This window comes from Trichoplusia ni, chromosome 17 (assembly GCF_003590095.1).
Source record: "Trichoplusia ni isolate ovarian cell line Hi5 chromosome 17, tn1, whole genome shotgun sequence".
Lineage (NCBI taxonomy): Eukaryota > Metazoa > Arthropoda > Insecta > Lepidoptera > Noctuidae > Trichoplusia > Trichoplusia ni.
In genome coordinates, this window is record NC_039494.1 from 8,958,541 (window position 1) to 8,983,771 (window position 25,231).

At 35.9% G+C, this 25,231-nt stretch overlaps 1 protein-coding gene and 1 long non-coding RNA gene across 2 annotated transcripts; one reads left to right on the top strand and one right to left on the bottom strand.

Moving 5' to 3' along the window:
- Positions 1–623: 623 nt before the first annotated feature.
- Positions 624–12,502, bottom strand: LOC113502568 (transmembrane protein 145-like). Its single transcript, XM_026884183.1, has 15 exons — positions 12,272–12,502; positions 11,287–11,436; positions 10,548–10,684; positions 9,098–9,395; positions 8,364–8,552; positions 7,901–7,985; positions 7,188–7,409; positions 6,507–6,679; positions 5,851–5,982; positions 5,200–5,287; positions 3,478–3,551; positions 2,809–2,883; positions 2,369–2,460; positions 1,338–1,780; positions 624–877 (listed from the first exon to the last, which is right to left on the bottom strand). Exons 1-15 carry the CDS (start codon positions 12,359–12,361, stop codon positions 699–701), a joined length of 2,427 nt encoding a protein of 808 aa, XP_026739984.1. The 5' UTR covers positions 12,362–12,502; the 3' UTR covers positions 624–698.
- A 7,614-nt stretch (positions 12,503–20,116) lies between these two features.
- On the top strand, positions 20,117–22,964 carry LOC113502259. Its single transcript, XR_003401340.1, has 2 exons — positions 20,117–20,396; positions 22,895–22,964. It is a non-coding gene; the product is annotated as an uncharacterized LOC113502259 (long non-coding RNA).
- The last annotated feature ends 2,267 nt before the right edge of the window (positions 22,965–25,231 follow it).

A 25,231-nucleotide genomic window follows, 5' to 3' on the forward strand; every position in this document is an offset into this window, starting at 1 on the left:
TACACTGTACACGTACGCAAACACAAATTTGGACAATTTATGTTTGCGGGACAAATTAAAAAATACGTATCCATTATTATACAAAAAACTACAAAACGGACACTGCCAAAAAAATTGTCATCGTCCCTATTTAGGGGCCTATAAGATGACGTCATTTCCTATTAATGCTAAACTTTTCCCATTAGTTATCCTTCATTAAATGAAGTAACGGTTTACTTACGCGTATGTATCGGGGTAGCCCGACTAGTTTCGGACCTAACCGGAGTCCTTAGTCATGAGCAGACGCGGCAGGATCGCGAGTCTGGCTACCCCGATAAATACGCGTGAGTAAACCGTTACATCATTTAATAAATTGACGACCTCCGTGGTCGAGTGGCGCACGCACCGGTCGCTAGCTCTGAGGTCCCGGGTTCGATCCCCGGCCGGGTCAATGTAAAAATTCACATTTCTACATTGTCTCGGGTCTGGGTGTTTGTGGTACCTTCGTTGTATCTGAATTCCATAACACAAGCGCATTAGCAACTTACTTTGGGTTCAGAACAATGTATGTGATGTTGTCCGCATTTATTTATTTATATTTAATAATGAATCATTCTCATGATTTGCTATCAAAATTTGTTATCCTACTTTTAAAATAAGTACATCATCATAATTCCCCTGAATACGATCTTCCTATAAGTAAACCTACTTCGAAGCCATCATCCCTTATGACTCCCAGCGCTGAACAAGTCTATGGTGGCCTTGCTGACTGCGTTGGGGTAGCTCTGGACTCGACCCTCGACGATTGTGGAGATTTCACCAGAACTTGACTGAAGACCGTTCCTCACTGGTGGGACTCTCTTACCGTTTATTATTAGGCCGTTGAGTTCAGGGGAATCTGGAAGATACGGGAATGTATCTCTCAGTGTAACTTATTTAGTAAAATGTGTGTATTTAAATTTAATATGGGAAATATTGTGCGGTTTGTAGGCCATATTATGTATCGAAATGTATGTAATGAAAATGAGATATGGGAAATATTGTGATTGATTTCGTGATGGAAGAAAATACTTTTGAAGTATTATTAGTTGAGAAAACCACTCCATATTGCTGTCATTAAGGTAATTAATTTGCTATGAAAAAAGAAAGGTTTTTAATAGTGACATTCAGGGTTAGTGGAAAAACGAAACAAGCCCAGTTTGTTTATCATTCCGAAAAGCCGAAATACGCATTAGATTTAGTGAAAAAAATCTACCAGACAAAAGCATAAAAAATTGTCACCAATCTATTACAAAATCAAAAGATTCCAGGCACTTTTAAAACGTTACAGTAATGACTATGCACAAAAATAAAATTACCTTCTTCACCCTTCTTCTGCATGCCAACAATACAAGGTCCCTTCGCAAGGGACCAAGACGGCACATTCTCATCCCTCTTAATAGGCTCCAAGATATTCCGTCTAGACCTCATCACATTAGGCAAATCCCCCCTATTTACCTCCTCCAAACTATCCATCATATTCCTCTCTGGCAACACAAATTTATCTTTTACCGCATCCATTTTGGAAATCTGACTTTCGACGGTGAAAATTTCTTTTGAATCTTCTTTCGCGATGGTCGGTCTTATATCTCCTGAGGAGTTGGTGTCTGTGCTATCTTGGGAGATCAAGCGTCTTTTTGGGGACATTGAGTCTATTCTTTTGGGTAGACCGTTCAGTTTTGGGAGCTGGTCTTCTAAGGACAGTGGGGGGGCAGTCGCCATGTACTGACTGTACATGTTGCCTATTAATTCTTCCGTGCGTCTGAAAATAAATGGAACAGGTTAATGTTGAATGGCATAAAAAGGTTTGGTGGAAATATTAAGGTATGAGGTGATGCTGACGAATTTAAATTGAGGTAGGTATTTCATTTTGGACGTGAGAGTATGGAATAAGGATTTTTGGTGACTTGAAAGATAGGTAGGATGTTTTTACTTGAGATAAGACTCGAATAGGTATGTGACTTGTATCTTAACTAGCTATACCCCGCGACTTTGTCTACTTTGTCGGTTTTATAGATGTGAGGAACATTAAAGTTTGATAATAATTATCAACGCAATCTCTGATTTCCAGTTTTTTTATGAGCCTAGAGAGCACAGTGAAAATCAGATATGTTTGGTCAGACTTTGGAAAATGTATGTAAGTTGACAAGGAAGAGTGAAGAAAAAACGATTCAAAGTTCACCACCACATATTAAAATAGGTAAATATTATTGGATATGGAAGACAAATGACGCTCTACGCCACTACACACTCCCACAACCATAATAATATTACTTCAAGACGTGATGTTAGACCCTCTGTATCTATTTCCGAAGTTTGAATCATAATAATATTAGATACTCCAACGTACCTTGTAAGTGGTATTATAACTGTTTGTGGCGCTGAATCGCTTGGATGATAAGCGTTACGACCAAAACTGTCTATAGCTGCGTTGCCTGTTACCTGAAATTATATAAAACATAGTTAGGTAGCTCTTAAATGGCAATAGAAATTGCTTGGATGTTAAGTAAGTAGTGACTTTATGGGTGTCGTCTAAGAAAAGGGAAAAAATATTTTTCACAAATTGATGACTCTGTCCCATCAAATGTATGGGGTAGAATTATGGGTGAGAAAAATATAGTAAACTCGCTGTTACCCAAGGAACCGCTCGCTAGAAATCAAAAACTATCAGCTATGATATATTTGTGATATAAACTATCTGTGTACCAAGTTTCGTCTGAATCCACTCAGTGGTTTTGCGTGAAAGGGGAAGAAAAAGTTTCGTATTCATAATATTAGTGGGTACTTTACCTCCATAACTCCTATCTGTGTAGTCCTCACGTGGTAAGGGAAGTTCTTGTTTGCAAATACTGGTAAAGTCAGGAGCTGTTAAATAAAAACGTCATTTAAGTTAAATTATTCGGTTTCCAAACTTTGCGACAAACTAACTATCATCATCATCCTAGCCTTTTCCCAACTATGTTTGGGTCGGCTTTCAGTCTAACCAGATTCAGCTAAGTACCAGTGTTTTACAAGGAGTGAATTCCTATCTGACCTCCTCAACCCAGTTACCTGGGCAACACGATACCCCTTAAGACTGGTATCGACTGTCAAAGATGTATAAGCCCCAGCTGGGCCCCACAAATTAACGTGAACGAAACACGAATCAAATCAAAAGTCATTTATTCAAATTAGGCTAGCAAGTAGCACTTTTTGAAGGTCAGATTACATTGGACAGCACCTTCGCCCACCCTTCACCAAGAAACTCGTTATGAAATAGGCGGTCAGCCATCCAGAGACCGACCTTATAAAGCATAGCTTAACCTGTGACCAACGAGCAACTTGTGATGTTGTTTTAATCTAGACTTGTTATAACAGCTATATATCAATAACTATGATTACTAATATAAAAGCTATTTTCTTTAAAAGTTAAAAGTTAAGGATTGTCCCAAAAACTATCTAAATCTGAAATAAACTTACCAGAAACATGATGTGCCCACAGAAAGTAATAAATAGCAGAACAGCGGTGACCACGCTCTCCCTAACCCACTTGTCTGGAAATAGTTAAATAATCTGTAGTATAAAACTTCAGACATGGCAAAAGACACTATAAGTTCAATTATAAAATAAATCGGAATCCATTAAAAGAAGATGTACAGTCAAAAAAACTATCAAACCGGTTGAAGTCTGACTCGCGACACGGACGGTGTTTTATACAAATGGGTGAATTTCAACAGGTCCAATAAAATCTTCATTTCCGTGGATTTTTTATTCTTCAACTTTAGAACAAGATAAAATAGTGTTTACTCAAGTTTTAGATCAGATATGCAGTTTTGCTTAATATCTAGCAGATAGCTTAAAAAACTAACGAGATATACAAGATTGAAAATTCCGTGCCACGGCGATGAAACATGCATGCACGGCTATGAAACATGCGTCCATGGCAATGAAATGTTATTATAGTGTACAAGAATATTTAAATGATAAAGTTAATAATTAAAACAAAAATAAATACTATTAATTTATAAGCAATAATAATAGAATATAAAATGTAAAAATCCAGTAACACATGATATTATTTTTATAATATAACTATAAATAGATACATCCCTGTCCAGTGGCGATGAAAACATAAGTCACGGAAATGAAACACGTGGCCACGGCAATGAGAGGAAACTGTTTTACAAGGCACGGCGATGAAAATCAAGGGATATAATTCAATTTAATTCAATTGTATTGAATGCTCAATCGAGATTAAAAACTTATTGAAATAGAAGAAAAAACGTCCAGTACCAAAAAAATCGAATACTTTTAATTATAGCTCGAAAACGCAGGCACGTACACACGTCGATCCTTGTCGAGCCTTTCGACGTTACTTATATGCAAAACGTTAGAATATGCAATATTCTCAAATATGTTTAGGACATGGCTATGAAAGGTAGTTCTGGGACAAACGGTTTTTTATTAACCATACGTTATATTGTTTAAATATTTGAATAAATGTATTCCGAGACAATACTTTAACTATTCACGAATCAAATAAAACTAATTTTTAATATAAATAACGATACATTTTTGATCAATGATGTATTTAATACATCAAGGTGACATGTGGACAAACACGGCGATGAAAGATTATGTGGTTTAACTTTTTTTTTTTTGAAAACCTATTAAGTCTATTAATAAAATATTTAGTGCTACAGATAGATTTTTATGTCATCTACCTAAAAAAAATGTTAGAACTTTATAACAATGCTTTTTAGTACCAATTTCATCGACGCCACGCAATTTTTGGGTCTGGGAAATTCACCCAAATAAGCTTTCGCAGTGTTTTTACGAAATAAAATATCTTCATCTTTAAGGTAAGAAAGCAACAATTTTACAAATAAACATACCAATCGGCCAATACCAACCAGCTTAACGTCGACTCCGATTTTTATTATTTGTAGTTATATTGTCTACAAAGCTACTTACATAATTTGTGAAAAGTACAACTAAGTATCTAACTATATACTGGTTCCTGCAAAAATACTTGGAGACAAACAGGCAGACAGCAGACAGCTTTGTTTCAGAGGTAGGATTTCGTTTTCACCCTTTAGATCCCGCAGAAGCGTTAAATTCTTCAGTACTTGTTGCCTCAAAATGGCTTGAAGCTTAGGTTTCTTAAAACTATCTACTTCTTGTAAATATGAAATAACTTACCTATATAGGTATTTGCAGTCAATATGAATAAAGGCCCCGCGTAGAACCATAAGGTACCGCATATGAAGAAAGGACAGTAAAATGTATTCTGGAAAAAGAAATGGTTTTATGAGAAGTTACAATTAGGGTATTAGACAAAAAAAAACTGAGTAGTCCGTCTGACAGATTCTCCCAAAAATATTGGCTACGCATTTTTCATTTCATCACATTATTTAAAAAGGAAGATTTAAAGCATTTAACAAGACAAAATGTATGGAAGTGGGTCTAGTAACATCACTTGCTACTAAAAAACGTACTGGTAAGTGACGTCATACGAGAACGCATAATCTATGCAGATGCACCAAGTTTCATGTAAGTAACATGTATTGTAAGTTTTAGAATTAATCATGTCTTACGTAATTTTCTTTTATTTAAGTAGAATTTTGCCTAATTTTGTTTTTAACAAGCCAGTACAATAACCAAATAGTGCCCATGTACGGTCATAACACGACATAGACAAAAATTGTTGAAACTATTAACATCTTTTAAATCAAAAGTTTCATCTAAATCCATTCAGCAGTTTTTGCGTGAAAAAGTACCAAACACCCGTACATACAAACTTTCGCGTTTAGTATGTTAATAGGATACTATTAGTCTGACTGTCTATTTCACCTTGTCAGGATACTTCTTGACGGTAAAGAAGGTGGAGTAAGCGAAGACACACCACGCGGTTATCCGGAGCACGATGAGACCATACCCGGCCGGGCTCTCGTATAGATAGAGGACTTCACCCGGGTCAAATGCCTGGAAAAAAGGGGAATAATTATCTACGAAACTTTTTATTTTATTTTATTCGACAACTTTCACACAACGCCATCTAGTCTCAAACTAAGGAAAGCTTGTATTATGAGTACAAGACAACTGATAAACATACATAAATATTTCTAATCAGAATACCCAAAAACATATTTCCAGTACAAAAATGTTTCATTTAAACCTCTTTTTTCCAGTTAAAATTAATTTATTTCTTTGCTCAGGCTCTGGACTATCTGTGTGTCAAATTTCATTACTTTTGGCGTGAAAGTGAGATCGGCAGACAGACTGATGGATATACCTTCGCAATCATCATCATCCCAGCCTTTTCCCAACTATGTTGGGGTCGGCTTCCAGTCAAACTGGATACACCTAAGTACCAGTGTTTTACAAGGAGCGACTGCCTATCTGACCTCCTCAACCCAGTTACCTGGGCAACACGATACCCCTTGGTTAGGTTATATACTTTCGCATATTATAATATTAGTATTTTGACAAAACCTGACCCTTCTTACCTTAGCTTGATAAACGAACAGCACAATATAAGTGACGACATAGCAACACATGAAAACGGTCAGTTTGACTGTGAAACCCACTTTGAGGCGGCCGCGGGTTATGGTGTAACCCTTCGCCATGAGCACCAGAAGTAACAGGAACGTCATCTCTGATAGACCGCAAAAGAATTGACCTGGAAATTGAGATTTAAGTTATATTGTTGAGGATAGTTCTAGTGAAGCCAGTTTTTTAATAAAAAGTTTAATCTAAATCCGTTCAGCAGTTTTTGTGTGAAAAAATACAAACTTTCTTGTTTAGAATATTAATAGGATACTATTAGTCTGTCTGAGTATTTCACCTTGGCAGATTTTTTTCTTTTTCTAAAAAAACCGTAATAGCTCCGGTAAGAGGAGGGAGGAGGAGGAATTTAGGGGCTTGTGAAACGATACCGTAAAATTAATACTATATTGTGACGTCACGCGAAACTGCCAATTACCATAATTTGATCAATTTATGTTTGCGGGTCAAAAGAAAAGATTGCATTAAGCTACAAGATGGACACGAAAAATAAAAATTGTCGTCATTCCTCGCATTTTTTTAGATAATTAAATAATTCCGTAATTATTAATATTTACTGAAATTTTAATTAATATGGAACTGTATAAGTGTTTCAAATTAATGTCACCAAACACAAAACTCACCGACAATCCTTGCATTATCACTCCCAAATCCATTTGCGGCATACCGTATGTACGCCAAGCTTTGTAACACAACGCCCGAGTGTTGTGCGACTATCGACATTAAGAACAGTTTGTATGTCGAGTGTAGCAGATGTCGAGACTTTAGCTCAACGCTACACATCACTACTGCTATCATCACTATGATATAAGCAAAGGTGTATGCTAGAAGGACCGGGAGAACGTCTGGAAGATAAAGAAGATTACAGAAGAGAAGATATTTAAAGCATTTTGTGTAAGTAATTGTAATTGTAAGTGTTATCCGGGTGGCATTGCTTTTTAAGTAGGTAATGATATTGTTGTAATAAATAAAACCTACAACCTACGTCATATAAAAACTATTGAGCCAAATTTGGTGTTTTTGTATGTGACCAAATGATAGCTATTTCACGTTAAATGAAGAATCGACAAAATCGGTTCGTCCAGTCAAAAATTCTGAGGTAAGAATTACAAAAAGAGACGAATTTTCAATTCGTCTTTTTTTGACAACCTTCCCCTTTTTTAAGTCGGTTGAAAAGAAAATTCAATTGGTATCGGGGTCTCCGTGTTTCGGAATTTAAGCGATCATAAATGCTGTACCTAATTGTGGTCTTCCTACGGAATCCAATCCAGCGACTCATGAAATTGCGAATACTTTAAATTTCTGGGATTTTTGTCCATGTGTGTAGAATACTTACAAAACTCATCAGCTGAAAAGTGTTCGTGCCAGAAATCGCCGTCCATGCCATTTGTCATCAGAAACTTGTATCTTACGTCCAGACCCTGAAAAGGATAGTAGATGATGGTCATCCAACGATTCTTAATAGAGGACCTCAAGTGGACATAATTAATGATAAATGAATATACTTTATGGACCAGAAAAAAACTTAAACCAAAGACATAAAATAATATTCTTTTAACAATAAACATATACAACTGACTTCAAATAAAAACTGCTGAAGTGCTGATCCGAACTTGACGAAATTTATATGATAAATTTCGTTTATCAAAGAGAATCAATGGAATCGGATCATCGACCAACGTTCATGTCCATGTCCAACGTGCATCGTTCAACGACCATCGACAATCGTCTTTTTTTCTAAAAAAAAGCATAAAAAAGAAAACCTCCTCAACATTAAAATGAAATAAAATTATACCTACCTTATTATTATCACAATTACTGATCGCTATGAACCACCACCTCTCCCTCGCGGATCTGAACCGACGTGAGTTGTGACAGGTGACCATGAGGTGTTCCTTCTCAGGGTTGGCGGCTGCTCCACCGGACTGGGAGTTCAGTCGCCGGCGACGGAAGCGATCGTACAGGTCTAGAGACCGTTTTATTTTATGCTGTAAGAGAAAATTTTGGGGACTCGTGACCGAGCTATAACTGCACAAGTGAATCGATCACAGGTTAACCTAAGCTTGACGCGATTGGTCCGTAGATGGGTGACCATCGTTGTCATAACGAGTTCACCCGTGTTTCGGAAGATCATCTTTGACATTCGTTACAGAAAGTCAATAGCTAGAACGTCTGACAACCAGTCTAACTAAGTCATATCGTGTTGCCCAGGTAACTGGGTTGAGGCAGTCAAATAGGCAGTCGCTCCTTGTAAAACCCCGTAGAAACTTTCACTCCCTACAACTTTTAAGGGTTCGACTGATTTTATCCAACGTGTCTAAGAAGGCTCTCATAAAAATTCACCTTTAATGCAAAAAAAACTAAAATGACTATCACTCAATCCGTTCGGGAGCTTGACGCCACTGATAGACAGACAAACACGTCCAATTAAAACACCCCTCTTTTTGCGTCAGGGGTAAATACAACCACACCATCATGTATCACATCACCATATTTTTTCTTTCTTTGTTAAGAAAAGACCTACAAAACTCACCCCGCTCCTATTCCGATTATCAAAAAGTATCTCCACTTCATCATTCAAGTTTCCAAAATGGCTGCCGTTCTCTCTTGGCCCAATACTCTCCCATAATTCATCTTCTGGTGCAGCTGTGGTGAAGTTCAGGTCATCTGTTGGGACCAGCTCAAACCACGTGGTGTTGGTGTCCGTGAGAGTGGGTTTGGGATTCTGGGTGGTTTTCAGGAACTGGTCGTAGTATGATGGCTCTGGTGGTTGGACTTTGGTGCTGTTTTTCTTGGTTTTTGATGGTTCAGTTGGTTTTGGAGTTGTTGAGCTGAAAAAGTAAAGTGTGTATGTGTGCTTTAGATATTTTAATAAATTAATCTAAATAATTTTGATTCTGGCAGACCTTGGTCAGCTGTGGTGCAGTCTAGATTAATGTGAATCGTGAGATACGAAATCGTGCCATTACAGATTCCGGACAGAAAAATTTAAAAAAAAAGAAATTGAAAAGGTCGCCTAATTTAAAACCATGATTTATTTTTGTTTTTGTTGTTATCGCGACTCCGTCTCTAGATGATTGACTGACCGTAATAGAATATATGAGAAAAATTTTCTTTAGCTATCACGATTATTGGTTTATGGTCCTGGTGATGAAAGGACAGATATCGGAATATGGTTTCTGAATTATAATTTACATGATAAACAATCCTTATCCATACTAAATATACACAAGGAGCATTTATGCTACTTAGATCGTAAAAAGTTACTCGCGGCGTTTTCTAACAGCCACAATTTTGCTTCTTGTACGACATAAGTATAGAAATTGTCCTAAATATTTCAGCCAATAAGTACAATGTCAACTGAAATATTAAGACCACTTTTGCCAGTTACGTGGGTTGAGTATTAGCTAGCAACTATAATTTTATTGTTATTTTGTAGTTTAAAAGTGATAAAAATTAAGCGTAATGCTTATGTGAAACATTAAACGAGGTATTTACTTCATTTGATGGAATATTAATCTGGCCTATCTACGTTTGAGAGTTCCGTAGGTAACTAAACGGAAAAACTGAGCTTGACGGATCGGAATTGAGGGGAACCTTATTATAGTGGCTCTGACTTTCGTCTGTCTGTCCATCCTTCTGTTTGACACATGGCTGTATCTTATGAACCGTGAAAACTTGAAATTTTCTCAGAAAATGTTGGTAGATCTGCTGCCAGAATAACAAAAACTGCTAAAAACATTCGAGGTTAAGCAACTGTTATTGCGTTCATAAGTTTGATAGTAATTGGTAAAATAAATTAAGGGTTACGTGAATACAAACAATTTATTTTTCACCCTACTAATTTGATCGTAATTAGTCTTTTTATATTTTTAAACCTCATATTTTTTGTCTATCTGACGGACTAAACAGAGTTTTTGTTATCTTCCCTACTGCCTTAAGGTGTTGATTTTCGGCTACGCAAAATGTATAATATTAAATACCTCTTTGAAGCAGGAATCTCCTTATTATGCTTGGTGATGACGCATCCAGAATACTCTGTATCCGGATACCAGTGCGATAGTCTTATGATCTGGTTTTGTCCAGCTCGATTTAGGACATCTTCACGTTCTTTGCAGGTCTGAAAAGTTTATTAATCTTATGTTATTTGATGTTCAGAAATGGGGTTTTTATAATCGTTGACGCTTATGTAATTGCTTAAATGTATAAAGTAGCAAGGCAGGTGACATGTTGGAAAGAAAAATGACTGCCGTATATAATAATAATACACCAGCACCGCATACGTCCCACTGCTGGGCACAGGCCTCTTCCCGCATTGGGAAAGTTTTGAGCATTGATCGCTACGTTAGTTTACAGCAAAGAATGTCAACTCCTTTGCAATAACGGACAAGGGTGGCGGGCTTGTTCTATAACTGAATCAAAATATTCGCGAATAGCGGTACGAGATTCGCTTTAGCTTTGCTCTTTGAATATATCACCATAAAATGAAGCGGCGGGATCGCGCGTCGAATCCGCGCGAATCCCGCCGCGTCAGCTCATGACTATGGACTCCGGTCGGCTCCGGAACTAGTCGGGCACTCCCCTATTGGGTATCCGGACCTATTTTGTGGTGATATATTATGTCCCGATAAATAATAATTTAATAATGAATCAGTCTCACGATAGTCATTATAAAAATACCCAATAGTAGTAATCAAAAGTGAATAACTATCAATTCCTTACCTTACTGCTGTGATATACGGACGGCCATTGGCTGTCATCATCATAATACAAAAGGAGGTTGGGTATGCCCATGTCCTTGTCATATTCTATCAGATACTCAAATTGACCCTCGAGAGACAAGAAGCAGAAACGGGAGAGGAATGCCCAGTTCTGGAAAAAGAGTTTTAGATGTAAAATCTGCACGGATAGCCGAGTGGTTGAGGTCACCACGCAAAATCCATTGAGCGCGACGTGTCGCGAGTGCGATCCCGCGTAGAACGAGCCTTTGTATGATCCACGAATGCTTGTCCTGAGTCTGGGTGTCTTTGTGCATGTGAATTGATTGTTTGTGGAATCCCCCGCGATATAAGGATTTAATTCCTTACAGAACAGTGAGTTACAGGTAACAGTCGTTTGTTATTTACAAAAAACAAATGTATATTATAGGTGCAGTTATCGAGTTGTTGCTTTGGTGTGTCGGAGGTCGCAGGTTCAATTTTAAGGTCACCACGCTAAGTTAAACTCGCTGTACCCGTTGTGTCACGGGTTCGATCACCGCGTAGGCATTTGTGTATCCCACGAATGCTTGTTCTGAGTTTGGGTGTCGCTGTGCACGTGATTTGTATGTTTGTGAAACTCCTCGCGACACAAGGATTAAATCTCTTGCTGCGGCAGATGTTTAAAAAAATATTGTGTTAGCAAAATGCTTGTGTGAAAAAGAATAGTGTCAAATTTAATCGAATTTCCATCAATTCATCGGCGATTGTAAACAGCCGATTTGAGGCCCAAAAAACGGTAAGACAGCGTGCTGCTGGGGAGTTTGTTGCTCTGTTTCTTCTCTCACAGCAAAAGCACTTAGGTAGCGGTGAAGGGTGGGCGAAACTGGGTGCTGTCCAATGTAAATTGACCATCAAAAAGTGCTACTTAGTAGCCTAATTTGAATAAATGACTTTTGAAGTTAACCGTCAGTGGCAGTCACTGCATAGCAACAATATAAATTACTCACGTCTTTTGTATCGATCCGCCCTTCCACCCATTTGGACTGCACCCGTGACGTCATGACCATGACGACCCATGCTCCCAGCAACGCGTACATTATTGAACTAATATTCTGTAGCTATTATATTTATCTGTTATGTCAATAATAGGTGCGGTATTATTGGTAGTATTTTTGGAATTAATCTGAAAAGATTGGATGAATAAATGAAATGCACGTCTTGAATTTTTTTAATGTTTAACGTAGTGTTCGAAATTATAAAATTTTGTATTTATTTAAAAGACTTTTATTGAGAGTTTTTTTTAATGTTATACACCGTGATTTTTTAGTCGTCTTACAAAAGCAGCCCAGTTCATGTATCCAATGACTAGAACACGTTCATGATAAAAAAATAGGTATTTATGAGATTTGAATAAATTTAAAATGCATTTTTTTTTCAATATTATGATGCAATTCGTAGTTTTTTAGAAACACAGCTCTGTTGCGAGAGCGGTCCGAGCCTTGTAACAATAGTGAGGGGCGCGGGCGGCGGCGTTTTTATCATTTTAAAGAGTATATTTCAGATTTCTCTAGTTTAATTTTTCTTCGTACTTATTATCTCACTTAATGATAAAAAAATAATAATCGCGCCTAGGAGTATTTTACGTCGGATACATAAACTGGGCTGCTTTTGTAAGACGACTAAAAAATCACCGTGTATATTGAAATGCGTGATGAACTACTTTTTTCCGTAGGTATATATTTTATTAGTCCATTCTTGTATGTATTCCCGACACAAAAAATATTATACTTAGTTTTAAAAAATAATTAAATTGAGTGGTACATTGCTAAGTAATTAACGAAACTAATTTTAAAACTATGGAAATTACTTTCATGCTTCTAATTAAGAAAAAAAAAGCACTCATTTTTTATATTACGAAATTAAAATACCTAAAGAATTTTTACATAAATTTCAAACCTTAAGATTAAGTTTTACTTGATATATTATAATTATAATATAATCTACAGACATTTATGAAATGAGGGCACTCTAATTAAAATAACTAGGGCAAACATAAAAGCTTACTTACCTGACATCAAGACGAATTAATTAACAAAACTCACTACATACTTATAACTATATTAAATAATTATATTTTAATAACTAATCTTAATATTAAACTTAACTATTAACTTTTTTTATTCTAATCGTGTAAGAGTCTTCGTTGCCAGTTTGTTTTGAAGACTGTAGTTTGTTGTGCTGATCTGTTGCCATAGCAACGAGTTTATAAGTCGCGTTCATTTGTTACTTTTCAAACTTTACAGCTACTGCACTGAGATCAAATATATTTGTCGAAATAATAGGGTATTAGATGAAACTAATTTGTTTACTTCTGTGTAAAAAACGATTTTTAGTTAATAGACTTTCGTATCCAAGTGGTTAAAACGGAACGCTATTACGGAGACTCCACTTTCATCATAGCCCAATGACCGCTTCCGCTTTGGGTTGAGCGGAAGGGATTAAAATAATAATTAAATAAATACGGACAACATCACATACATTGTTCTGAACCCAAAGTAAGTTGCTAAAGCACTTGTGTTATGGAATTCAGATACAACGAAGGTACCACAAACACCCAGACCCGAGACAATGTAGAAATGTGAATTTTACATTGACCCGACCGGGGATCGAACCCGGGACCTCAGAGCTAGCGATACCTTGAAACCGGTGCGTACGCCACTCGACCACAGAGGTCGACGGTGCCAGTCTTTTTCTGACTAAAACCCTCCCATGTTCCTTCCCTTGCTTTTCGTGTCCCAAAGCCACGCTAACCCTTTCGAATTATCCAGAATGGTGATGAAACCTAAATTTCAAATACTGGAATCCGTAATCACCAAGCTACATGGCGATCGTGGTGACATGGTGATTAACACCGACGCTACTCCTATAATATTAGAGGCTTATATACCAAACAGTAGGTCGTTAATAGGCTGGTAATACATACGTTTTATTCAAATCTGACATTATGCAAATACAAATAAAGCTACATTGAAATACTACCGAATACCTTTCCCCTTTAATCCTAAAACATATTATTCATGACTTCAAGCGAAATTGTAGGTTTACAACGTCCATTCCCAGTATCGCAGTCGGTGATTATCCGTCGACAGCTGTGACAGACAGACCGATGTAGCTGTATCGATTACAATTCATAGAAATGAATTAAAATTGGTATTGGTATTTCAAAGTGTGATTTCCTTGCATTGATATATGATTTTCAAGAATAGAATATTCTTTATTGAATAACAGGGTATTTGACTAAAGTAAGTTATAATCCGTCAGGGCCCCTTGACGGATCTCTCCTTGTCAAAGAAAATATACTTATTACGAATGTTTTTGGTAATCCGAACATTCCACTTCTTTTTTTATATATCTAAGATGCTTAAATATTTCGATGGTATTCGTTGTTTTAATTGTAGATGCTGGTTTTCACCACTGACAAAAAGTAAAGGAAAACGTCGTTGAGAAACTTTAATTAACATTTGAAAAATGTTTGGCACAAAACGGCACTGTTTTTTTTTATGTAAACTACACGGAATAAAACTTTATTCATAGAATAATAATGTCCTAAACATTTTTATTACGAAAACAATACTGCATTATTGTCTAAAAGATGCAACGGTTTACTCGTGTATTTATCGGGATCGCCCGACTAGTTTCGGACTCAACCGGAGTTCTTAATCACGAGCTGACGTGGTGTTAGCAATTCGCATTTCGGTCGCATGGTTGGTTGCATTATTTAAATACAAATACAAAGTCTTTATTCGTAGAACATACTATATAGGTGTTACATCAATTGAAATGACCGCTATGTCTAGCCGGGACCGGCATACAAATATTTGTACGTATGTATGTATGTGTCTATATTTTGTGTGTGTCTATGTGTATGTGGTGCACATGTGTGTGACTCATTTATGTTTTTATTATATATATTTAGTAATAAGTACATTTAAGTAAGATAGTAACTATGTCTAGAGACTCATCGACCCCACAGTCAAACCATTGCAACGGTTTTGTGGGGCTTAGTTAATAAGTTACCTACCTATTTGTTTAAAGATAAATAAATAATAATAAAATAAACACTGAAAATTGAATTTTACACTAATTGATAACATAGTAATAAAGTAGGCACTTATACAAACATAATTAAGATGGTTATATATCCACATCATCTAAGAATTCTTGAACACTGTAGTATCCCTTTTTTATTAACATATCTTTAAGCTTTATTTTAAACAAGTTATTTTCTAAATGTTAATCTTTTTTAATCATGAATCATTCTCACGATAAGTTCTATATAAATATCCATTCATCATCATCATCATCATCAGCCTATCGCAGTCCACTGCTGGACATAGGCCTCTCCAAGTGCACGCCACTGAGATCGATTTTCGGCTTCTCGCATCCAGCTCCTGTTATGTTCATATGTTATTATCTTAAATATCCATTACCTTCTGTCAATCGGCCCTTTGCCAGTACATTGGCCAACATGGCAAAGACAGTCATCGAGTATTAAATAAAGATATTCACCCAAATCTTTTGTTACATACCGATGTCCATGGCAACTGAGCATTGACCTCTAAATCATTTGACAATGGACTTATCTGGACTTCCAAGTGACGTTGACCCCTGATTTGTTTAACAATAAGTAGTGTTCGGGTCACCACGCGAAACTCACTGTGCGATGTGTCGCGTGTTCGATCCCAGCGTAGGACAAGTATTTGTGTGATCCACGAATGCTTGTCCTAAGTCTGGGTGTCTTTGTGCATGTGACTTGAATGTTTGGGAAGACACCCCAAACTAATAAAATTCGTCGTTTTTTTTAGGAAAATATATATAATATTATGTCGGAGATGCTCATGAGAATAAACTGCTTAAAGTCTTGAATATGTGTTTAATTGAATACTCTATCCCGATGCCGCCAACGTATATAGTATGACTAGCTGTTGCCCGCGACTTCGTCCCCGTGGGTAGAAGATATAAGTTATGATTTATTCCTTCCCTGTTCTTTTTCACATTTTTCATTGTATCTTCGCTCCTATTAGTCGCAGCGTGATGGTTTATAGCCTAAAGCCTTCCTCGATTAATGGTCTATTCAACACAAAAAGAATTTTTCAATTTGGACCAGTAGTTCCTGAGATTAGCGCGTTCAAACAAACAAACACTTCAGCTTTATATATTAGCATAGATATATTCCAAATTTTCGAATCCCATTTACTGAACGTTGCTGAAGGAGTAGCCTTTATAATAACTTTAGCTTTAGGCTTCTAAAGTACTAGAAGACAGCACCAAGTCTTTCAGCGTATACCTTGAAAAATTCGCAACACTATACCTGTTATTGAACCGAGTCTTCTACTGATTATGTCTCAAGAAGTAAATAGGACAATTGCAATTGTAACCTGAAACTCCACAAGTGTTTTTTTTAAATAGATATCGAGTTGTTAAATAACGAAGATCTGTTTAAATATGTTGTTAGGATTAGAGTGGATCAAAGACTTTGCATCATTTTCAAAGTTTCGTACAAATAAAACAGAGCCACATTATTTACTTTGTCTGAGCTGTCAGTGTATCCATCCGCCATTTTGTATCTCAAAACTGTGTTAAACAGTTGAACTTTTGACAGATATTGCGATTTAGTTGTCGCTCTAATCAGAAGTACGTAATATGGGGAAAAACTGATGTGTGACAATTTATTTTTGTTCGGTAGTCCAAGAGTCAGGATTCTGGTTTGCACTACTGGTTTTTTTCCGAACATTTTAATACGAGGTCACTCACTTTCTTGTTTGTTATTACGGTTGGATTTTCGCAACTCCATTTTGAGGCACTTCCTGATAAGCTAGCAGGCTGAATTTTTCAGGGTAGCTTCAAACCCGATGACAATGCAATTTACAATTATAAAAACGGATGACCGAATTTTAACATTTAAAAACGTGGGTTTTTAGACTTTTTAAATCTAAGTATTTATTTTCTATGATAATATGGTGTCTCGAAGATCTTATAGATGCAAGGTCTACTTCAACCACGTGTCCACGTTGTACCTAGAATTTCCATAATAAGCCCAGTAAGGACCTTAAAAAGGTACAAACACTATGACGAAAATTCCCAGAACGTCATTTATCCGAAACAACAGGATGTGGGTCATTGCAGCTCGCACCAAAGCGGTCGTATATCTTCGAATTTAAAACTGACGCATCTTATAAAGACTGTGACGAAACTTCTGGCTGGTCGGAAACTTTGTGTTCACACTGTGCAACGCTTAAAACAGTACTACTGTTTTATATGGCAGTAGCTGTCCCGGCGAACTAGTACAGTACATACCGCCTAGCAGTCCATGATAACAATGCGGACAAAAATAGTTAATTTTTTCATCTTTTACGTATTTTATTACCGTTAAAACCTTATTGGACCAACTGCTTCTCCATTTGACCCAAAGGTTGACTGGTAGATAATGTCTTGCGGCATTAAGTCCGCCTTATTTACCACAATGTACGTAGTTATGCAAACTAGAACTAATCCACAATATATCAGTTTTGATATATTCAGGTTTTTATTTTAAAGGGTAGAAGAAAAAAAATGATAAGTTTTATAATATAAACTAGCTGTTGCCCGCGACTTCGTCCCACGGGGACGAATTCGCGGGCAACAGCTAGAAGATATAAGTTATGATTTATACCTGCCGTTTTTTTTCACATTTTTCATTGTATCTTCACTCCTATTAGTCGCAGCGTGATGATTAATAGCTTAAAGCCTTCCTCGTTAAATGGTCTATTCAACACAAAAAGATTTTTTCAATTTGGACCAGTAGTTCCTGAGATTAGCACGTTCAAACAAACAAACAAACTCTTCAGCTTTATATATCTGTCTTTATATAGCTTTATATATATAGTCGCGGGCAACAGGTAGTTTTTTATAATATTCTTGAGCATCATCTGGTGTAAGACAAAGCAAACTTTTTAGGTCATTCAGCTTTGCTTCGGGAATAGCTTTTCCATTCCATTAGTGTCACAGTGTACACGAAGTATTATTTGTCACTATCGTTGTGTTAAAACGTCACGGCATACGCATGGACCTTCAAGTTTCATTACATTATTACATCTAATAAACATGCCTTGTTCCCCGCCTATTTACCCGACTGTCCCAGAAAGAAGGTCATGGTATTTTTTTGTCATATTTTAGTTTATTTTCTCACGTTTTATAAACTCACTTTCTTGTTTGTATGTTTGTTTTGCGTGGTTTTTGCAATTTTAATGCATTTCCCAATAAGCGAGCGGGCTGAAATTTTCAGGTAAGCTTCAAGTCCGATGACAATGTAATTTACTAGTAGTAAGTATAAAAATTGGCAGAATTAACATTTAAAAACGTGGGTTAGATTTTTTAAATCTGTATCTTTTTCGTTATGAGTTTTCAGGTTAATCTATTACGCTTTAAAAAGATAAAAAAAACGGGAAATTAAGAATTCTATGCTCGAAAATGCTGATGGAATTTTTAAGCACCATCCGGTTAGTTTGGAAGCCGTTCCAAAAAAGCTAAATCTAGAAACAGATGTTCGCCTGACACCATAGATACGTATTAAACACGACGACCTCCGTGGTCGAGTGGCGTACGCACCAATTTCAAGGTGTCGCTAACTCTGAGGTCCCGGGTTCGATCCCCGGTCGAGTCAATGTAAAAATTCACATTTCTACATTGTCTCGGGTCTGGGTATTTGTGGTACCTTCGTTGTATCTGAATTCCAAAACACAAGTGCTTTAGCAACTTACTTTGGGTTCAGAACAATGTATGTGATGTTGTCCGTATTTATTTATAAACAAATTAATGAAGTATCAATTAAGTAATTTGTTTTTAATGTTGCGAAAATTGGGAATAATTTGAGTCATCTAATGCTTTTTGTTTTAGCCAATTATAGTTATTATATCTAAATGACTTTACACAACAAAACAGATTAGTCTGGTTGTAACCACGACTGCAACGTGGCCCAAACGTGGAATCGTTAAGGGTTAGTAAATGCATTTCATTTTTATTTTATAAAATAACTCGTCTTTTTTGTTAAAAGTAAAAGATTATTCTTTTAATTAATGTTTGAATACTATACCGAATTTAAAAAATCTTGAAATTATGTTTTCTAATATCTCAAAACGTTTATTCAAGGCTAGAGTTCCGAACCCATAGGCTGAAAAGGATTCCTTTACGAATATTTCGCTATCTGTCCATACGACTGCATCAGAGTTTCATGAAGCTTAATAGCTACACAATTGGAATTTTTCACTAACCTACATACAGTATTCCTAAAGGGAAGTTATTAAAAAAGATGTTATCAAAAAAATATTTTTTGCTAATTTGTTTTTTATGGAACCATCACTTTACCAAATCCGACCATTATCACACGATAAGAATAAAAAAAAAATTCAAGAGTTTTCACTGTCAATTTGTAACATTTTAAGCCTTTTTCACCTACGTATATATTTTTTTAGTGTTTGTCTGTCTGTTTGTTTCAGCCAAACTTCTAACTCACTGTGCCTGTTTAAAATTGACCTTATTTAAAGGTATTTATCTAAACGTGATCATTTTGATTTTAAAATTCCTTTTAAGCTACGAATTATGAACGAAATAATCAACTTTCTTTGCCCTAGCTTAATATTTGATTTGAAAAAGATTTTCTTAAGGAAAATCCCTTTATTTTTTTGCCGTTACCTTGAACAAAAGTTTTTAAATATTTATTAGTACAAATTGTAGGTACATAATTATAGTGTGTGAACATTCGAAGGCCTTTGTCGATGTGTGCGATCGATTTAAAACCACAACTCTCAATCATTCTTGCATATTCAAGTAAGATCGCGAACCTAGCGGACGTCTTGAAAACTAAATGCAGTTAAAAAAGTTTTTTTTTTAAGTTAATGTAGATTATAAAAAGAAGTTTTGTTATCAATGGATTTATAACATTTGAATTTGTGTCTATGTGATGAATATCATTAAAAAGCGGACGTTTTAGATTTTGAAGTGGATTTGAAAACTTTTTTCTAGAAACTGTTCGTGTATTAATTTGTGAAATGTTATGATGTTTTGGACTTAATATAATAACGACTGTATTTATTTGTAAGTATACTTAATATCAATTTTATAACTTGTAAAAAAGGTTAACTTAATATCGAATTGAGATATATTTTTTAATTAATAACTAAGAGTCGTGCGTCGATAAATATTTATCTTAAATATGTATGAAAAGCCCTGTCCAATCCTTACAGGATATAATTATAAGTGACTTGCTAGACATGCAAAAAATCTAGGCCTTTATATTTCTTTCAAGATATATATTTTTACATTAGCGACCAATATGAATTTCGGGAAATTTCTAAAAAGATATAGAATAATAAGATATCATATCATTTCGAGTTCCATTTTTATCAATTCAAAGGTTATCTCAATAAATGAAATAGGTACAGGCAGTGATAAATCCGAATCTAGTGTTTCAGTAAATATACAGTATGTATAGAAAAACCTGCCCGGTTGTGGTGCAAAGGTGTAGAGAAAATGATTAAGGATTTGTGATTATTTATTTACTAGCTGTTGCCCGCGACTTCGTCCCCGTGGGTAAAAGATATAAGATATGATTTATACCTACCTGCCCTGTTTTTTTCACATTTTCCATTGTATCTTCGTTCCTATTAGTTGCAGCGTGATGGTTTATAGCCTAAAGCCTTCCTCGATGAATGGTCTATTCAACACAAAAAGATTTTTTCAATTTGGCCCAGTAGTTCCTGAGATTAGCGCGTTCAAACAAACAAACAAACTCTTCAGCTTTATATATTAGTATATATAGCTAGATAATGTCCAAGACTAAAATCGTGGTTTCAGAGAGTTGAACTAACCCTGAGCCTTCATTTGAGGTTGCAACTTCCAAGTCTAAACTTGTCCTACAGTTCATAAAAACCAAGACGCTTAAATGCTATACAATTAATAGGACAAAAACATTACTTAAAGTTCATATTACCATTATTGGAAATATTCTGCAATAATTCCCGGAACTTTTTTTTTATTATATTGTACTTTTTTATTATTTGTGAAAAGTAATAAATTATAAGAACTGTATAATTACCGCAAATGAGATTTTTGTTTGTTAAGGGAAAATTTCCAAAAAAAATCAGGATAAAATTTGTATGAAAAGCAGTTCTAAAGAAATATGTTTTGATGTTATATGATGACCTACGTTTTCTTTTAATATATTCAAAGATCAGAGGGTTTTCATACATACTGTAGATAAAAATTGACGTTTATTGACTCACCAACTCAAAACTTTTAGAGTTACTCCAAGACCCAGGGCCGGATTAAGCATCTCAGGGCCCCTAGGCACAGTTCGTTACGGGCCCCCTTTTTTCATACAACAGCAACGCAATCTTGGAATTTTTACAATCCCCGTTTTTTTTTTCATTTTTTAGTCGGGACTGCTGGGCCCCTGGTCATCGTGGCCCCTAGGCACTGGCCTAAAGTGCCTTATGGATAATACGGCACTGCCAAGACCCTCAGAAATATTATTACGTTTTCCACGGAAAGTGACGTTTTAAATATGGGAAGAGTTTCTACTCCTCCTATTCACTACTTCTGATTAATTTCGTTCCGTGAAGTCCAAGAAAGTAAATTGTTTCCTTGGGACACACCGAGATAAGTGCCGGGTGGTTTTCGTCGGGGAAGGACAACTCGAAAATAGGTCTAGAAACTTTCTAGAACAAATAATATGAAACATATAGAAAGTGTGTAATGTACTTTATTGTATACTTTCTTTGTTAAAGTATTTACTTCAAAAAGTTAAACAATATTGGTGCGTCTTTTCGTCAAAAACACATCATAAAAATGAAAGCGACTTGACGATAAAGATTGAAACAAATGCAAAATCACATTATTAATTTTTTTTTTTCTATAAAAAGACAAACCGAGATTTAATATTTTTTTAAATAAATTATGACGCGTCACACAATTTTATAATAATTTTAATAATAGATTTAGATTCTCCATTGTAAGATTATTTACCTTTTTAGATACCTAAAGAAGTATAGGACTATTTTTGTGTTGCATCCAGTCAATTAGATTATGTAGGCCAGTGCGGTTAAAGCTATTCAACCGCTGTGCTACGACCTTGATACATTCTGAGCCTAGCTAGTTCTAGAAGTGACAAGTTTAGGTTATTTCTAAATAATAATATGAAGTTATATGAATTGAAAGGCGTAGATAATAATATTGTTGATAATTTAAATTGGAGGCTGATTTTAAGAATAAAAACGGAACGCAATTACTGAAGCTTCGCCATCTGTCTGTTTGTACGTCTACTTGCTGCATCTCATGAACCGTGCTAGCTAAACAGTGGAAATTTTGCGTAGTTGTTTGTTTCTACTGCCGCATAAAAATTTAGATCGAAAATGTTACGATCATTAGTAGGTTACTGGGTGACAAATATACTCAAAAATGTATTTTTCGCCCAACCAATTTATTTTTCTTTGTCCTATATGTACAGAACCTTCGGCGTCACAAAGCTGACTCGCACTTGACGCATTTTTAAAGAAATATTTAAGATAAAGTTATTTTTATTTCTTTGTTTCCAGTTTCCCGCTCAAATCAAGCACAGACAACGAACTTTCCAACTGTCAATAGTGAAAAAAAAGTGCAAGCAAACACAATCACATACAGCCAGAAAAAAAAAGTGTTAAAATGAAGTTAATATTAACGTTTAGTGTGTTAGTTATAATGACTGTAACCTCAGTTATGAGTTCAACTTATTTCTTTGGCGAACAAAGCAAGGACTCAAGGCTAGTGTATCGAGACAGAGTGAAATATGAAGCGATACCGTTGAAGAAAAGGATAAAAGTGTATACATATAACGGAACGCTGCCGATACAGGTAAATTTTATTCATCATTGGCCTAGCCTTTTCCCAACAATGTTGGTGTCGGCTACCAGTCTAACCGGTTTCAGCTTAGTACCAGTGTTTTACAAGGAGCGACTGCTTATCTGACCTCCTCAACCCAGTTACCTGGGCAACACGCACCCCTTGGTTAGACTGGCTGTCAGACTTTTCAAGCTTCTGACTACCTGTAACGACTGTCAACTGTAAGAATAACAGCCGGGACCCACAATTGAACGTGCCTTCCGAAACACGGAGGAACTCCTTATGACAAAGATGGTCACCCATCTATGGACTAACCGCGTCAAGCATAGCTTAATCTGTCATCGTTTCACTTCTGCGATTATAGCTTAGCCACGATTTGTTTTAAAAGATTTTGAAAAGAGTTATCATTTTTTATGTTATCTAAACAACAGTATGTCATTATGTCTTTGAAAGATACTTTAAAGGTATTGCAAATATTGACTGCACGGATAGCAGAGTGGTTGAGGTTATCATGCCAAACCTACGGTGCGCGACGTGTCGCGGGTTCGATCGCCCGCGTAGGACAAGCGTTTGTGTGATCCACGAATGCTTGTTCTGAGTCTGGGTGTCTTTGTGCATGTGAATTGTATGTTTGCGAAATATACCGCGACTCAAGGAAAAAAATTCTATGCGGTAGTCGTTTTTAAAAATATAGTAAATAGTGGAATTGAGGCACTAATTCATTGTTGTTTGCAGGCAATCAGCTGCTACGACTACCAGAACAGCGAAGCATCTGTCAACGTGACAGCCGGCGGTATTGGCTACAAATATGTTGAGCTCAGACTCAAGAGCCAGAGGAGTTATAGACTGGACTACGCTATAGAAATATACTCAGATTCCTAGAATAGTGTATAAGTGACAACCCTAGAAGCTTTAACGCTGTCCGAATAGGGTGTTTGACAAAATAAACTGTTTCTTCCGTTCATATAGATTTCCAAGAAACATTGTCTATGTATTTTTTCGTTTATTTTGAAAACAGAAATTCAAACTCAAATCTCGTGAGACGTCACTTACCAGTACGCCTTTTACAAGCAAGTGAAGCTTTGAGCTCCCAATACTGTGCTTTTTATCCTCTTTACTTTTTAATTATGTGAAAAAATGATAAATATGTATTCAATATTTTGGAGATCTGTCCGATCTGATTGTTATTAGTCATATGTCCTATTCGCGAAAAAAGAAATGCCACTATGAAGTGTAATGGTTGTGTTCGGCAGCCCGAAGGACTTAGATTAAGTTAAGTGATATTATCAAATGTAATTATTAAAGCTGACGTCAAAAGAGAGGTGTTATCAGTTTGACGTGTCTGTCTGTCTGTGTCATCTTAGCTCTCAAACGGATTGAGCTATTCTAATTAAGTTTGTTTTGTGTTAAAAGTGAGTTATGTGCGAGTGACCTTAGATATGTTTGGGGATTAAAAGTGGGGATGAATAAACGTATGGCTTCATTTATACTTGATTGTGGACTCAAATGAAACCTCTAGAAAAGGTTTCCTAAATATATATCTTTCTCGCTTTTTCATGTTTCCAATGATAATATATTGACGATGTACTTGTTTTTTTTACTTGTAAAACAGACAGATATCTGCTAGGTAGTGTTCACTTTTTGTAATGCCTAGATTTTGTACAACAAATGTATATTGTGTAAATATTAAATATGTACATACAATTAACAAATGCTGGTCATTTTTTTTGATAATTTATATCTAAGTATATCGAAACTTCTCGCAATACATGACCATGACCAAAGGTGGACTTAATGCTTGAGGCATTCTGTACCAGCCAACCATACGGTGATGCGGAGATAACAAGAATTAGGTGTATGGATTTTATTCCTTGTTTGCTTGCTTCTCCAGTCATTTTTCAGCAGCGATTTCTCTATACCACTCAAAAACAAACTCTAAAACTATAAGCATACAGTGCTTAATTATTTCGAAAGTTATGGCATCTAGAGAACGGGAGCATTTTAATCGTATGTCAAACATTTATGAACTTTATGACGTTAACCGTAAAGTTTGT